Genomic DNA, 14406 nt, shown 5'->3' with positions numbered 1-14406 from the left:
CACTATCAACGCCTAAATGAATCTACAGCGGTCAGGTGGTACAGCGGCCACGTGGTACATGTGGGAGCTTTCAGAAAACTCCCAGCTTACAAGCTGTAATTACGAGCTCTACGAGGACGTGAACGCTTTTTACAAGCTAGAATCTCGTAACTACGGGAATTACGAGGCCGCGTGAACGCACCTTAACCTCCTCCCACAGGAATACACAAGAGTTGCGTTTGTAGAGTGTGTTTGTGGCCATGTCGTCGAAACGCTGGTATTTTCATCCCGCAGTCCAATCACCGGGTCTGATTCCGGCTCAAATTGATAGGGTAAAATTAAAGACATGTTTACAATAACACTGAGCGCGTGCATCTCCACGTTATGGTAAGAGGCGTGACCTTTCCGGGCAAGATGCGCTAAACTGCTGTCGAATCACAACACAGGAACCGCTGGCACAATCAGAACTCGTTATGTATTTCTGAAGGAGGAACTTCATAGAACAAGGAAGTCATCAGCCCGTTTTTATGACAGTGGAAACAGCGGTATACAGATAAGTAAATTATGTGAAAAATACTGTGTTTTTTTACACGCGAAACATGAACACATGTTATATTGCACACTATAAACACAATCAAAGCTTCAAAAAACCACGTAAAACGGGACCTTTAAGTGGTGTTAGTTTTATTTTTTACCAACACCGAAATCTGGTCCGTGTGCAATCCACATGTGGGCCGGATCTGGGCCACACTAAGTTGCTGTCAGGGACATTAACACTAAAACCGAGAGCTTCAGGGTCGGAAGAGAAAGAATGTGCTGGACGAGAGCCGCGAGCGCTCATACACGGTTTGTTTGTGCATCAATAATAATAACGGATTTGCGCATGCCTAATGTACAACTCCTGTATGTCACTGTAGTCGTCTTTACCTTCATTACAATCGTCATTCATCAAAACTTTAATAGCGACACTGGTTTTCTTTATCCAACTGAGAGACGTAGATTGCGTATACTATGTTACTGATGCGCGTGGGTGTTTTGAGACGCCCTTTACACAGCGCGATGAGAAACGGCGGACTGCTCCGAAACAATCGCACAATACGCAAAGAGGTGGTGTTTGCAATATTTAATTTAATGTATTAATAATACAATTAAAGAATTATGTTAATATATTTAAATTAATTTAAAGCTATCTGGAGGAGCCCTGGAGGATCACTGGCCTACACAGTCATTATGCGATACCACATCGCCCTCCACTGGATGTATAATGAGCAGCAATAAACTACATTTTAGCATTTTATGCCGTCATACTTCTGTGGTTATTTTGGTGAAAGTAACGCAAAAGTAGTGTAACGCATTACAATTCAGAGACAGTAATATTGTAATGTAACTAATTACTTTCAAATGACAGTAACTAGTAATATATAATGTATTACATTTTGGAAGTAACTTGCCCAACTCTGATTATGAGCACTCCTGAATTACAGATTTTATTACTGAAATGTTTGAAGAAGCAAAGGCTCCATTGCATAGATAACCTTCACTACACTCACATCCATATTCATATTGTGTCTATACTTTAAGTCCCTATTGTTTCTAAATCTAAAATGTTTATATTTGTAATAAACATTTATTTATTTTAAAAATATATAAAATTACATTATAATTCCAAATTTTCATAAATATAAAAATGTTTTATTAATAACAACTATTATTTACAAATATTATGCATTAAAATATTGTAAAAATGCATTTTTTTTATAGAGTCGAGTTGAATTTATATATCTAATACATCTTTAATACATGGTGTCTACTACAGCTCACATGTATTTTCAGTTATGGAAAGTAAACTTCAACGAACAAGGTTATAGATCTTATATGTTATTATGGTTACATCAGAGGGTTAAATATTCTTCGATATGCTTTAGTACACAATATGTTGTGACCGCCTGTTTAAGCAGACATAATTGAGACAATAAATCAGTGCTCTTTTGCTCATACTGTATCATCCTCTGCTTTTAGAGGAGTAATCTTTATTTCATACAACATAGCAAAAAATTTAATTTGTTACATATTTTACAAAATTGCATAATCAAATTACGCATGTTTGGAGTTAAATTCACAATGTAATCCTTTCTTTTTTGCTAAAGAAAGGAAGGTCTCAAATCTATAGGTACATAAATGTGCCCAAATATATAAAAACTGCTGTTGTATTACAGATTTATACTAGTAATACTAGTATATGTGAAATACCAGAACATCAGTATGTAAGGTAAAAAATATTTTAAACAATCTCATAAATAATTTTGGTATGAAACTCTTTAATATACATATTTACACTTGCTTCTCCACAAAAAGTATTTGGGCGTATACAGTCCCCGTGCAGTTTGTTTTGGGCTCAAGTTGTGCACATCCAGTCGAATCTGTTTTCAGCTCAGGCTTCGGTTTCACCAGCTCCAGCTCTGCGTATGTCAGACTGTCCTCTACCACCCTTGGCTTGAGGATGAGAAGAGAACAGGGCGTTTCAGATATGTGAAGACTACAGTATGTGGTCAGAGGTCTGAAAGAGGGCGTTTAGTATTCACTGGGGAATGTGGGGTCAGAACAACATGAAATTATATGTATAATTTTAGGATTGTTCGTAGACGGTTGTAACTCAAGCAGGAACAAGCACTTCATCTGATAAGCAGAAATTTCAGATGGTCAAAGCAAGTACTTCTAAAAAGGGAATGCAAACAACGCAAGTACACAGAGCAGAAGCATACTTATGTCCTCTGATACCCTATCAATTACACTCATATAAACGAGACTGTTCTTTATAGAGCCTTGGCAAAAAGCTTGTCCTCACTGACCAACCAGATTACAACCGGATTTCACAACACAATGCTGGATCATAAAACATTTTCTCTTTTTTGCTGCTTTTTTGCATTTCTGTGATTTCCCTGGAAACTAATCTAATAAGAATCAAGCATGTTAAATAAATAATCGCGCTTTGGAAAGCAATAATAGTAAATAAAATTATAACACCCATAAATGGAGGTAGGTATAGCAATAACTGTGGCGAACATAAAGCTCTATGAGAAAGCCACATTATTTCCCTCTTGCATGTTTCTAGTCTGTGAAAATTCAATTGAGGGGCTAAAGAAAATGCGTTGTTATAAAATTGTCAATAAAAAGATTACACGTTCAAAATTAATTATAAAACATTTTTAAAAAATTATAAAAGTAATTTAGCAAGATATATAAATATATTTAGGACAATTATGAAACCATATCAGCATCATTTGATCTTTTTAATATTTTAGCATGAAAGCAAATAATGCTCTTATATAAAATTCCTACCATTTTTGTAGGTTGTGGCTTTAAAAGTTTGGTTCTACGTGGTTTTCTTGGTACAGGTGCTAGAAAACAAACCAAAGAAAACATAATTTGAACAAAATTACAATATTTTCATGGAAACACTTTACAATAAGGTTCTATAGTGTAACAATAGTTAATGAAACAGCTAGCATAAAAATATTTAAAGCATTTATTAACCTTGGTTAATGTTAATTTCTACATACAGTAATACATAGTGTTAAATTATCAGTAATTAATGTATATTGAATTAATAATGGACAAAAGCATCTGGCAAATGCATAAATGTAAATGCAATAGAGTATTTATAATATACATTAACATTAACCTTTATTATTAAATGCTATTAAAAAAAGTTAATTGTTGGTTGATGATACATAATGCATTAACAAATGTTAATGAATTGAACCTTATTGTAGAGTGTTACCCAATATTTTTAATAACACAATATGTAAACAGTCATCTTTGAATTGGTGTTTGAATACCTTTAGCTGGTATCTGTGGTGGTGGTAGTGGTTCAGTGACGTCTCTGAGCTGTGGTTTGTGTCGTTTCTCTTTTCTGTGCATTGCAGGAGAGGAGCTGGACACACTGGTTACTGTCTCTCCTGAGCTGGATATTTAAAACAGAACAATGTTAGCCTTAGAATCAATCTAAGAATCAATCAATCATACATAACAGTAAAGCAGAGGTAAATCATATTACAGAGGTTTACCTGTTTTCTGGGCACTTCACTAGGTAATAATTGGCTAGATGAAAACAGAACAAGCATAAAAAAACATTAGAAACAAATGAATAAATAAATAAATACTCTGTGACATACAAAATTATTTCATTTAAAAATTAATTTTGAAATAGATTTTTTGCACTGATGACATTTTATTGTTAAAGTATTGTGTAAATAATTTGGACTCTAGGGTAAAAAGCTCATCACCTCGTAGTCTTCGTTTGTGCTGCAGGTGCTGACATGTGATAGTCATGGCAAAGACAAGAATACAGACCAGACCGATAGAGCAGATGAGCACAGCACACAAATACAAATCTGAAAAAAGATCAGAGCAAAATAATGTGCTATAAACACTAAATTACAATGAGCGCAAAACCCTGCAGAAAACAAATGAAAACATTCTCGAACAATCATACATCAGTATTACATTTTTTTTTTTTTTTACTTTAAACAAATGTTATTAAAACTATAAATTACACCTGCAATAATGTAATTTTTTTTATTTTGTATTTAAAATGTAGTGCATTTTGTAATGATATAGTGTAAATGTTGTGAATGAAAGTGTCATAAACCAAGGAAGAATATTTATTCCAATAAAAGCTTGGGTAAAACTGGCCACAAAAATAAACCAAACACTGTGAGCGCATTTGGTTTACACTTGGTTGAATCTGGTTTGGTCTTTCTCCACCAGAAGGGAGGAGATGTAACACTAGCCAAAAGCTGTCTAACACTAAACTGTGATCCAAGCCAGCACAAACAAATGTGCGCCTTTATCAGTGATAGAAACCATACTGCAGACTGCAATAAATAACAAGTTGTTCTATTTTATTATTTAGGTAACAGCATACCTTCAAACATGCGCCATATGACATCAGCTTTTTCTGTGCTTGGTATATGATGCACTGAAAACATTAAGAGAGAGACATAAGTAAAAATACAGCTGCAAGCAGCAATTAGCCAACCACAAAAAGGCACAATGAGTTGGCTGTGAGCATCAGAGCAACTGCAACAATGAATAATTAAAGACATTTTTAGATTATTTTAGTATAATATAATAACTTCTAATATGATTAAATTGCTTATCACTTTTGTCATAGGTCACATGGCATTGTTACTAAATTGATGTTGTGTGGTCAGTGTGAAGACAATGACACATATAAAGTTTACTGTCAATATGAAAAAGCGTTGAAGAGTTACAGCCTCAGAATCATCTTGGCACCACGTCAAGATAAGCCTGGATTTTCCCAAGGATTTTTCTCCATTCTGTCACCTGATGGCTTGCGGGAACACTTAATATTCAAAAATATTACTGATCTGCCTGCATTGATACCATTGTATGCAAACTGAACTAGGTGAATAGATAAATTAATTAAAATAATAACAAATGATTTCTACATAATTATGAATCAGTACTGAACTTACTTAAGCTGGGCAATGACACTATTTTATTCTAGAGCCGCTGTACAGCCAAAACAAACTTTGTTGCATTATTTTCCTATCACTGTGAAGCTGCTTTGAAACAATCTGCATTGTAAAAAGTGCTATATACATAAAGGTGACTTGACTTGACCACGCCATGGAATTTGTTGATGAGTTATTTGCGAACGGTTCAATCAACAATATCTTTTTGCCGGCATGGTCTGTAGATGATCTGAGCTGATTTTGGTGAAAATTGAACCAGTGGTCTAGGAGGAGTGTGAAAAAGTAGGTTTTCAAAGAAATTCAAAATGGCGGACACTCCAGACAGTAAGTTCGACCGAATGTGTTATAATTTACATTTACATTTATTCATTTGGCAGACGCTTTTATCCAAAGCGACTTACAAGTGAGGAATACAACAAGCGAGTCGTCATGATGAGGCAAATAGAGAAGAAGTGCTCACAATACAAGTTTTAGGCAGTGCTCAGAGTATCATAAGTTACAATAGAGAGGGATTAGAGGAAGTAAAAGGATAGGTATAAGAAGTTTTTTTTTTTTTTTTTTTTTTTTAAACAATGATTGGTATCATTGTTCTCTGTATGACTCAAGAAATCTTTCAAGACCAGTTTCATTTAAATAAGCAAAATTAATCAAAAGCTATTAGCATTTTTTCATTATAAATTTTGACCAGATACACATTGGAAGGTAACACTGAATTTTACTGTATTCTTCTCCCAGTCCCTAGAACGTTCTTTCACAAGATGTCATATAAGTCTAAGTTGTCCCCTGAATGTGTCTGTGAAGTTTCAGCTCAAAATACCCCATAGATTTTTTTTTATTAATTTTTTTAACTGCCTATTTTGAGGCATCATTAACTATGCACCGATTCAGGCTGCGGCCCCTTTAAATCTCGCGTTCCCTGCTTTACAAGATGTTCGTCATGCATGCTTCATGCATGCTTCGGATCATGTGAGTATAGTATTTATTTGGATGTTTAAATTTGATTCTGAATGAGTTTGATAGTGCTCCATGGCTAAAGCTAACATTACACACTGTTGGAGAGATTTATAAAGAATGAAGTTGTGTTTATGCATTATACAGACTGTAGCGATGGCTCGTCTCCGTAAATACAGTAATAAAGATGGTAACTTTAACCACATTTAACAGTACATTAGAAACATGCTAACGAAACATTTAAAAAGACAATTTACAAATATCACTAAAATTATCATGTAATCATGGATCATGTCAGTTATTATTGCTCCATCTGCCATTTTTCGCTATTGTTCTTGCTTGCTTACCTAGTCTGATGATTCGGCTGTGCACAGATCCAGACGTTAATACTGGCTGCCCTTGTGTAATGCCTTGAACATGGGCTGGCATATGCAAATATTGGGGGCGTACATATTAATGATCCCGACTTGTACGTAACAGTCGGTGTTATGTTGAGATTCGCCTGTTCTTCGGAGGTCTTTTAAACAAATGAGATTTATATAAGAAGGAGGAAACAATGGAGTTTGAAACTCAATGTATGTCATATGTACTGAACTCTTGTTATTCAACTATGCCAAGGTAAATTCAATTTTTGATTCTATGGCGCCTTTAACATTTGTATTGCAATTTTACAATCTAAGTTCAGAAGAAAAACTCAGACAATAATGAAATTTTCTATCATATTGTTCCATATTTGGCTCAAGTCTCAACCTGGTTATTCTCCCCAACATCTTGTATACCGTAGAGATTTTTTTTTGCAGGGTTGTGCTTGATGAGGCTTCAATATGACCAGGCAAGGACATTTTGTTTAAAAGGAAGTTGCATTAGCGGCCTCTAAAAATACTTAACCTTTGATCCTGAGAAATGTGGCTTTAATAAATCTATCACAGAAAGCTTATAAACAGCTATTAATACATACAGCATGCATTACATCAATATTTAAATAACATAGTCTACTACTAATTACTGTTGATATTTGTTTACCTGGGAAACTAAATTCAGATTTTTGAGAATACTTGGAAAATAATTTTTTTTTTCTCTCATTCTTGCTTTAATTTTTCTTCTTTCAATGCTTGCTGCATGGCATTTTTTTAAACAGGTCAGGGGAAATTGCTTACAGATGTTGAGGGCACTGTTGGAGAGAATTGCTTTAAAACGAAAAATGAGCTCAATAAAATGTAGATGATTGAACGATGAAACGCAATAATAGGCTATCTTAAAACTGTCATTTGTGTGCCACATGACATTTTCTGAACACTCCCTCCATCTGCCATTGGTCAGCCAGAAACACAGTTTTGCCCCCAAACCAACACCATTGCTTGAGTCAATGTTGCTGTGTTGGGCAGGTTAAAATGCTAAAGAAATGGAACGGAAGGGTAAATCAATCTACAAATGGATTTCTCTGCATATTAAGTAAGGAGAAAGTATTTAAACATTAAAAATTACACACATTTTTATTTTCTTTATTAATTTTCTTAATTACTAGAGCATTGAAAAGCACAAAGGAGCACTAGAGAAACCCTTCCAAACAAAAAAACCTGCAGAAGCCTTGATAATCAAAGTACTTTTTATCCGGCTTCTCTCCATGTTCTGGGCCCTAACGGACCCTGGTGTGCTTCTCCGCCCACATGCACTTCATTAGCACTGTCTCTGCTTCAAATGACGAACAGAACGGCTGTGACTCCGTCCGCACCAGGTATACAGTTACACATCTGATCTGCATTTTCTTTCAAGTCAAAACTATTCTATAAAACCCCTGCTAATCTGAGGGGTTCAGCACATTTTCAGATCTACAGAAACACTGTGCAATAACATTCGAGAACAAAGTGCACACTACATCTGAAGTCAAACGGGTGGGGAACAGTGTATGTTTAAGTGCTGCTTTTGTTTTGGAAAAGCATTAAGTCATTTGCTGGCCGACCCAGTGGCTGTAGTGATGGTTGAAGTGGTAAACCCCGCTCTGTGGTCCTGCTTTGGTCTATGTTTATGAGGTATCTATCTCAGCTAGTTGACATTGTTTTGTTGTACAAGACAAATTCCCCAGTTTAAATCAACCTACGACCTTCATTTCCTTCCTTATTGCCTCTTGTTTGTTTACTCTTTCACTTGCTTTTTTCTTGTATTTTTGTGTCTCAGAGTTGGTTAAAGTGGGGTTGTCTACACCCTACAGTAATATTCTGTTGCTTATATCCCTCAAACCCACATCTTTATATCAGTGACATATATGCTGGTGTTTTTCTTCAAATTAATCATCAGCTATATGTAATGGTTTTAAAAAAAAATAAACCATGTTTTCTCTCTTCTCAAAATAAACTGCTTAAATATATAGCAATTTCACAGACTTAATACTTTTAGAATTTTGGATTTACACTCTAAAAAATGCTGGGTTAAAAACAACCCAAGTTGGGTTGAAAATGGACAAACCCAGCAATTGGGTTGTTTTAACCCAGCGGTAGGGCTAAATGTTTGCCCAACCTGCTGGGTAGTTTTATTTAACTCAACTATTGTTTAAAAATTACTGTATTGCTTAATTAAAATTAACCCAAAGTATGTTGGAAATGAACATTTATTAATGTTCAATGAATAATTATTAAACAATAAACATTTATTAAATTGCTTATTAATACATTTATATTAATAAACTATTAAACTTTATTAATAAAATATTAAAGCTTATTAATAAACATTCACCTTTTGTCTATTATTGTTGCCTCTAATTGCATCTGGTTTTTAATTTTGGGTTCATTTTAAGCTAGCCATATAGCAATTTATAAACAATAGTTGGTTTAAATAAAACTACCCAGCAGGTTGGGCAAACATTTAACCCAACCGCTGGGTTAAAACAACCCAATCACTGGGTTTGTCCATTTTCAATCCAACTTGGGTTGTTTTTAACCCAGCATTTTTTAGAGTGTAGCTTCTAAAACATCAGTTTTACAAAGAAAACTATACAAAGAAAGATGCAATGATTATTCATAGCCAATGATGAAGCATAATAAATAACTTTGCTTTTTTAACAGTCTAAAGCAATGAGCTATACTTTAAAGAAATGATTGATCCAAAAATGAAATCCGTGTCATCATTTACTCACCCTCATGTCGTTCCAAACCCATATGACTTTCTTTCTTCAGTGGAATATAAAAGAAGAAATATGACTTGTGCACTATATTCCAAGTCTTCTGAAACCTATAATAGCTTTGTGTAAGAAACGGATTGAATCTTTACATCTGCCCTAGTTCTCACTGACACATTCATGAGAGAAGCAATGTCTGATTCATGAACGCATCATTCTTTTAAGTTGGATCTTTTCAAATGACTCGACTGATCCAGTTTACAAAATTGTGACAAAAACTCTTGAAGGTGAAAATTATCAGTCAATAATTTTTATTTTAGTCTATTGATTACAAAGTGATTTCAGAATAATTATATACAGTATAACACAAGTCTTATGAAATACTTTTATATAATGTTAATGAATGATATTTGATGGTGTTGTTTACATGTTTTTTAAAGTTTAAAGCTCTAGTTGATTCTTCAGAACAGCTCCTTTTGTGTTCTATGGAAGAAAGAACGTCATATGGCAGTAATGACAAAATGTTTATTTTTGAGTGAACTGTCCGTTCGAGTGCAAAGAAATACTTCTTTGTTCTCTTTATTGTTGCTAGAATCAGGCAATTGCCGTTTATCAGGCAGATGATTAATCCAGCGGACGCTGAGGCATTGGGGACCTCTTGCTGTCCGAACACCATTGGAAAACTCATAATGCAGCCAGAGTAAATGTTTTCAGTTGCATCTCTGCCAAGTTTCTTCGCTCTGTCCCCACAGCATGTCCAGGTTGCTCTCGTTAACAGCCTCACGGTCTGTTTGCGTTGGCCCAGAACACATTTATAGTGGAAATGATGTATATATGAGGAAGGTGGAACCCTGAGACTTACAAACACACCGAAGATAGCATGTAAGAAAAGGCTACAACGTGAGAAATGGGAACGTTTACGCCTCATTTTCTTGTTGATTATTTGAAAATTTTATGGACCATTCTAAAACTATTTGGATTTGGGCTTTGAACCGCTGACATGGAGTAATGTCACTATGTGAATCTGATATAGTCTCTCTTTTGTGATGTTCTGAAAAGACAGACCATCCCCTCTGTTAAAGAGGTTTACAAATAGCTAACAATGAACTTTGTCACTAATTGTGGAATTGGAATTGACCCTGAGTTGGATGAACTGAAGGATTAGTGAACTGGAGGAAACAGCTGTTGTGTGGTTAGCCCTGACCGTGGCAAGACATCACTCTTCCACCACATCCAACTCAACCACATGGTTCACTGGCACTAGTGACTATAGACTCTGAATTAAATGGTTAGTTTTAAACTCCAATACTCCATATTGCTTCCTTCCATAAAAAGCTTTCACATTGTGCAGTTTTTCTAACCGCGCATAATCTGTATGCGCACTTCGCACATGCTTTTTTTTTTTTTTTTTTTGCACTAATTAGTTTTTTCAAAAGAAATGGAGGAGGTGGTCTAACAACAACAATAAATTACAGAAGACACAACAACAACTGACGCCCACAGTGTGAGAAGGGGTTAAGAAAAAAAGCAAATCTTGTTTAAAAAAGTACATTTGTATCGACCTTCTGGAGAGAAAAAGCACAGACAATGGACAAGAATTAAACTTTCTAGTGTGCACGCGTCGACCGTCTGTGTTCACGCATGCTATCAAATGGAGTATACTTTGAAAGGCTACACATTTGGTTTTCGTGTCATAACTGAAGTATACTTTAGGGTCTTACGAATACAATTCAGATGAAGGGAATGTTGAAGTGTCCAAACATCTGGATTGTACTAGTAGTACATAGTACTCTGTTTTTGTATACAACAAAAGCAGATAGCCACAAAGTTAGCTTGACTGAAATATCAAAATGGTGAATGTAGCCACAATGAAAACACACTACAATTACACTCTAAAAAATGCTGGGTTAAAAACAACCCAAGTTGGGTTGAAAATGGACAAACCCAGCGATTGGGTTGTTTTAACCCAGCGGCTGGGTTAAATGTTTGCCCAACCTGCTGGGTTGTTTTATTTAAACCAACTATTGTTTAAAAATTGCTATATGGCTAGCTTAAAATAAACCCAAAATAGTTGGGAAATTAAAAACCAGATGCAATTAGAGGCAACAATAATAGACAAAAGGTGAATGTTTATTAATAAGCTTTAATATTTTATTAATATAAATGTAATAGTTTAATAGTTTATTAATATAAATGTATTAATAATCAATTTAATAAATGTTTATTGTTTAATAATTATTAATTGAACATTAATAAATGTTCATTTCCATACTTTGGGTTAATTTTAATTAAGCAATACAGTAATTTTTAAACAATAGTTGAGTTAAATAAAACTACCCAGCAGGTTGGGCAAACATTTAACCCTACCGCTGGGTTAAAACAACCCAATTGCTGGGTTTGTCCATTTTCAACCCAACTTGGGTTGTTTTTAACCCAGCATTTTTTAGAGTGTATGATTCAATATTTGTATAATATGTGCAATATGTAATTTTTAGGTGCTTGGACGACAGCACCAAATGAGAAAATGTGCCATGGATATGTCAACTGTAAAAGGAGAATATATATATATATATATGTATATATATTAATTTGAGCCAAGCCTCCAGAATTAATTAGTCTTCAGAATTCATATACTATATGGCTGAGTACATAATGTGTTTTACATCATTTAAGACACAGCTTAAAAAAATCCTCAAGTTACCTCGTAATTCCATGCTCCCTGTTCCATTCGACGAGGCCCTCCACTTGTTTCTGTGCTTCCGTATTTCCTGCACTTTACAGGTGTAGTTGCCCCCGTCCTTCAGGGACACATTCAGGATCAGCAGACGGTAGATTTGTCCGTCCATTTCTTCCCACAGGTGGAACTTTGTCTGGGGAAAGTGCTTGGTGTAGTTGCCGTAATACTTGGCTTTCTTCATGCCCATCCTGACCACGAGGTTCTCGTCTTCAGGTGTGGGGAAGTAGAGCCAACGAAGCACCAGGACACTGCTGCTTCTCTTTCTCTGAGACACTAAGCAGGACAAAGTGATGTTGTCTCCTTCCATACACATGCTGACTGGCCCAGGGGTGACGGACACATTTAATGCATCACTCAGCTCTGGGAAAAGAATTTTAAAAAAATTATTATATTAAATAGAGAATGTGATATTGACTAGAATCCAAGAAAATCATTCCTAATTTAAAAGTGCAAACAGAAGAGAAATAAAATATATTTTAATCATAAAAAGAAAAATTAAAAGATCGCAAATTGTATAATATAAATTATATTTATTCTTCAGTTTTCTTTGGAGCTTCATTGGTGATATCTCCTATTCTGGCCCAAATCCATGACCCCTAAAGGGTGTAAAATATCTGAATGCATCTGGGCTCAATATGCTCTGTCAAACAGAAACTACAGGTGGAAAACATTTGTCTGCCTTATTGAACTAGAGGATAGAGCAGGGAACACGACAAAAAGATTGTATCCAGCTGTTAAAAGCCTTTGCCGTGTTTATGTTGTGTCCCAATTACTCGAGTCCCTCCGGGGTCAGCCGGGGCTCTGTTTTCGATCCAAAAACCACATCACAAGAGAGATTTGGACATAAACAAAAAGCCCCACTAATAATGCTGAGACCTGAAGATGTCTAGTTGTTTAGCTAAGACTGTTCAAAACAATGCGGTCTAACATATTTTGCAATATGCACTGGAGAAAAATACACAAATATAGAGTAAAATTAGGTCAGTAAAGAAAAGTTTGAAAGTTTTGTTAACTTTTTAAAAATATTAAAGCATGCAAAATAGTTTTATGCAGATAAACACTGCAGTTACTGTACAAGAGTGACAAACGTGAAGCAGTTGTCTGAAAAATCATCTCACTGACATTGTTTCGTCATTGCATTTTAAAAGGCCAACAAAAACGCATTCTTACCTCCAAAAAAAGCCCTAGTCAGGAGAACTATCGCAACAGCGGAGAGCTTCATTTTGCAGACCCGTAGGCTCCATAAACTCAACTAAACGTCAAGAAAAGAAAGGAGTCCTTGGGATTTTTTCTCCTTTTCTTTCTCTTTCTCCCTCTCACTGTGTGTGTGTAATCTGAAACAGTGCGTGCTCTGTTCCCAGTTAGAAACACCCCTCTTTCCCAGTCTTTCTTTTTTCACCCGCACTCATTTTCTTTCTCGATCCTGGAATCACTCCCCCTGCCAGTGAAAAGTACGTAGGAAATGTCATTTCCTGAGAGAACCTTTGGAAGCAACACAAATTTTCAGCTGGACCTACAGCATACGAAAGTAGGAGCGGCGGCCAGGTTTTAGTGGGGTTTACGAACTCAGCTTAGATAATGAGTGAAGACAGTGGCCTGTCTCACTGTTCAGAGAGTCCAAAACCCACCATTTACTGTTATTCATACTATATTTAAAAATTTAAGCAGAAAACGAATTTAAAGGAATAGTTCATTTTTGGGGAATAACCAAAAATTGATTCTAAACTCGTATGACTTACTTTCATCTGTTAAACACAAAGGAGATATTTTAATTGTATTTAATAATTTCTTCCATGAAGTTACAATGATCTGGGCTTTTAAGCTTTATAAAGGATGCAAAATTATCATTAAAGTATCATAAAATTATAGTCCATATAAATCATGCACAATTCATAATATATATAAAATCTGTGTAACAATTTACAAACTGACCAAAATGCCTTTCAAATTCCATACTTTGTATTCTATGGAATAAAGAAAGCCGTACAGGTTTGGAATGACACGAGGATGAGTAAATGATGACAGATGTTTGTGTAAACTCCTTTAAACCTTGACTATTGAAAATATGTCCACGGTCTGGAGTTGTAATGCAGTTTTCTGTCTTCAGCACACAGTTCTTGTCCACC

At 35.2% G+C, this 14406-nt stretch overlaps 1 protein-coding gene across 2 annotated transcripts; it reads right to left on the bottom strand.

Moving 5' to 3' along the window:
* Positions 1 to 1965: 1965 nt before the first annotated feature.
* vstm4a (V-set and transmembrane domain containing 4a) lies at positions 1966 to 13731 on the bottom strand. 2 transcript variants are annotated; one of them, XM_048205232.1, is made up of 8 exons: positions 13451 to 13726; positions 12245 to 12640; positions 4907 to 4960; positions 4266 to 4373; positions 4047 to 4080; positions 3819 to 3943; positions 3319 to 3377; positions 1966 to 2472 (listed from the first exon to the last, which is right to left on the bottom strand). In XM_048205232.1, exons 1-8 carry the CDS (start codon positions 13500 to 13502, stop codon positions 2311 to 2313), a joined length of 990 nt encoding a protein of 329 aa, XP_048061189.1. In that variant the 5' UTR covers positions 13503 to 13726; the 3' UTR covers positions 1966 to 2310. The 2 variants fall into 2 exon arrangements, with proteins under 2 accessions (XP_048061189.1, XP_048061191.1); XM_048205234.1 differs by lacking the exon at positions 4907 to 4960 and having other exon boundaries at positions 13451 to 13731.
* Positions 13732 to 14406: the final 675 nt, after the last annotated feature.

Source organism: Megalobrama amblycephala, linkage group LG10 (assembly GCF_018812025.1).
Source record: "Megalobrama amblycephala isolate DHTTF-2021 linkage group LG10, ASM1881202v1, whole genome shotgun sequence".
NCBI lineage: Eukaryota > Metazoa > Chordata > Actinopteri > Cypriniformes > Xenocyprididae > Megalobrama > Megalobrama amblycephala.
This window is presented reverse-complemented; position numbering and strand designations above follow the sequence as displayed.

Coding starts and splice junctions, on each gene's coding strand:
- vstm4a (XM_048205232.1), bottom strand. CDS start 13,502: ATGAAGCTCTCCGCTGTTGCGATAGTTCTCCTGACTAGGGCTTTTTTT. Junction 4,961..12,244: donor AGGGAGCATGGAATTACGAG/GTAACTTGAGGA, acceptor TAATGTTTTCAG/TGCATCATATACCAAGCACA. Junction 4,081..4,265: donor GCACAAACGAAGACTACGAG/GTGATGAGCTTT, acceptor GTTTTCATCTAG/CCAATTATTACCTAGTGAAG.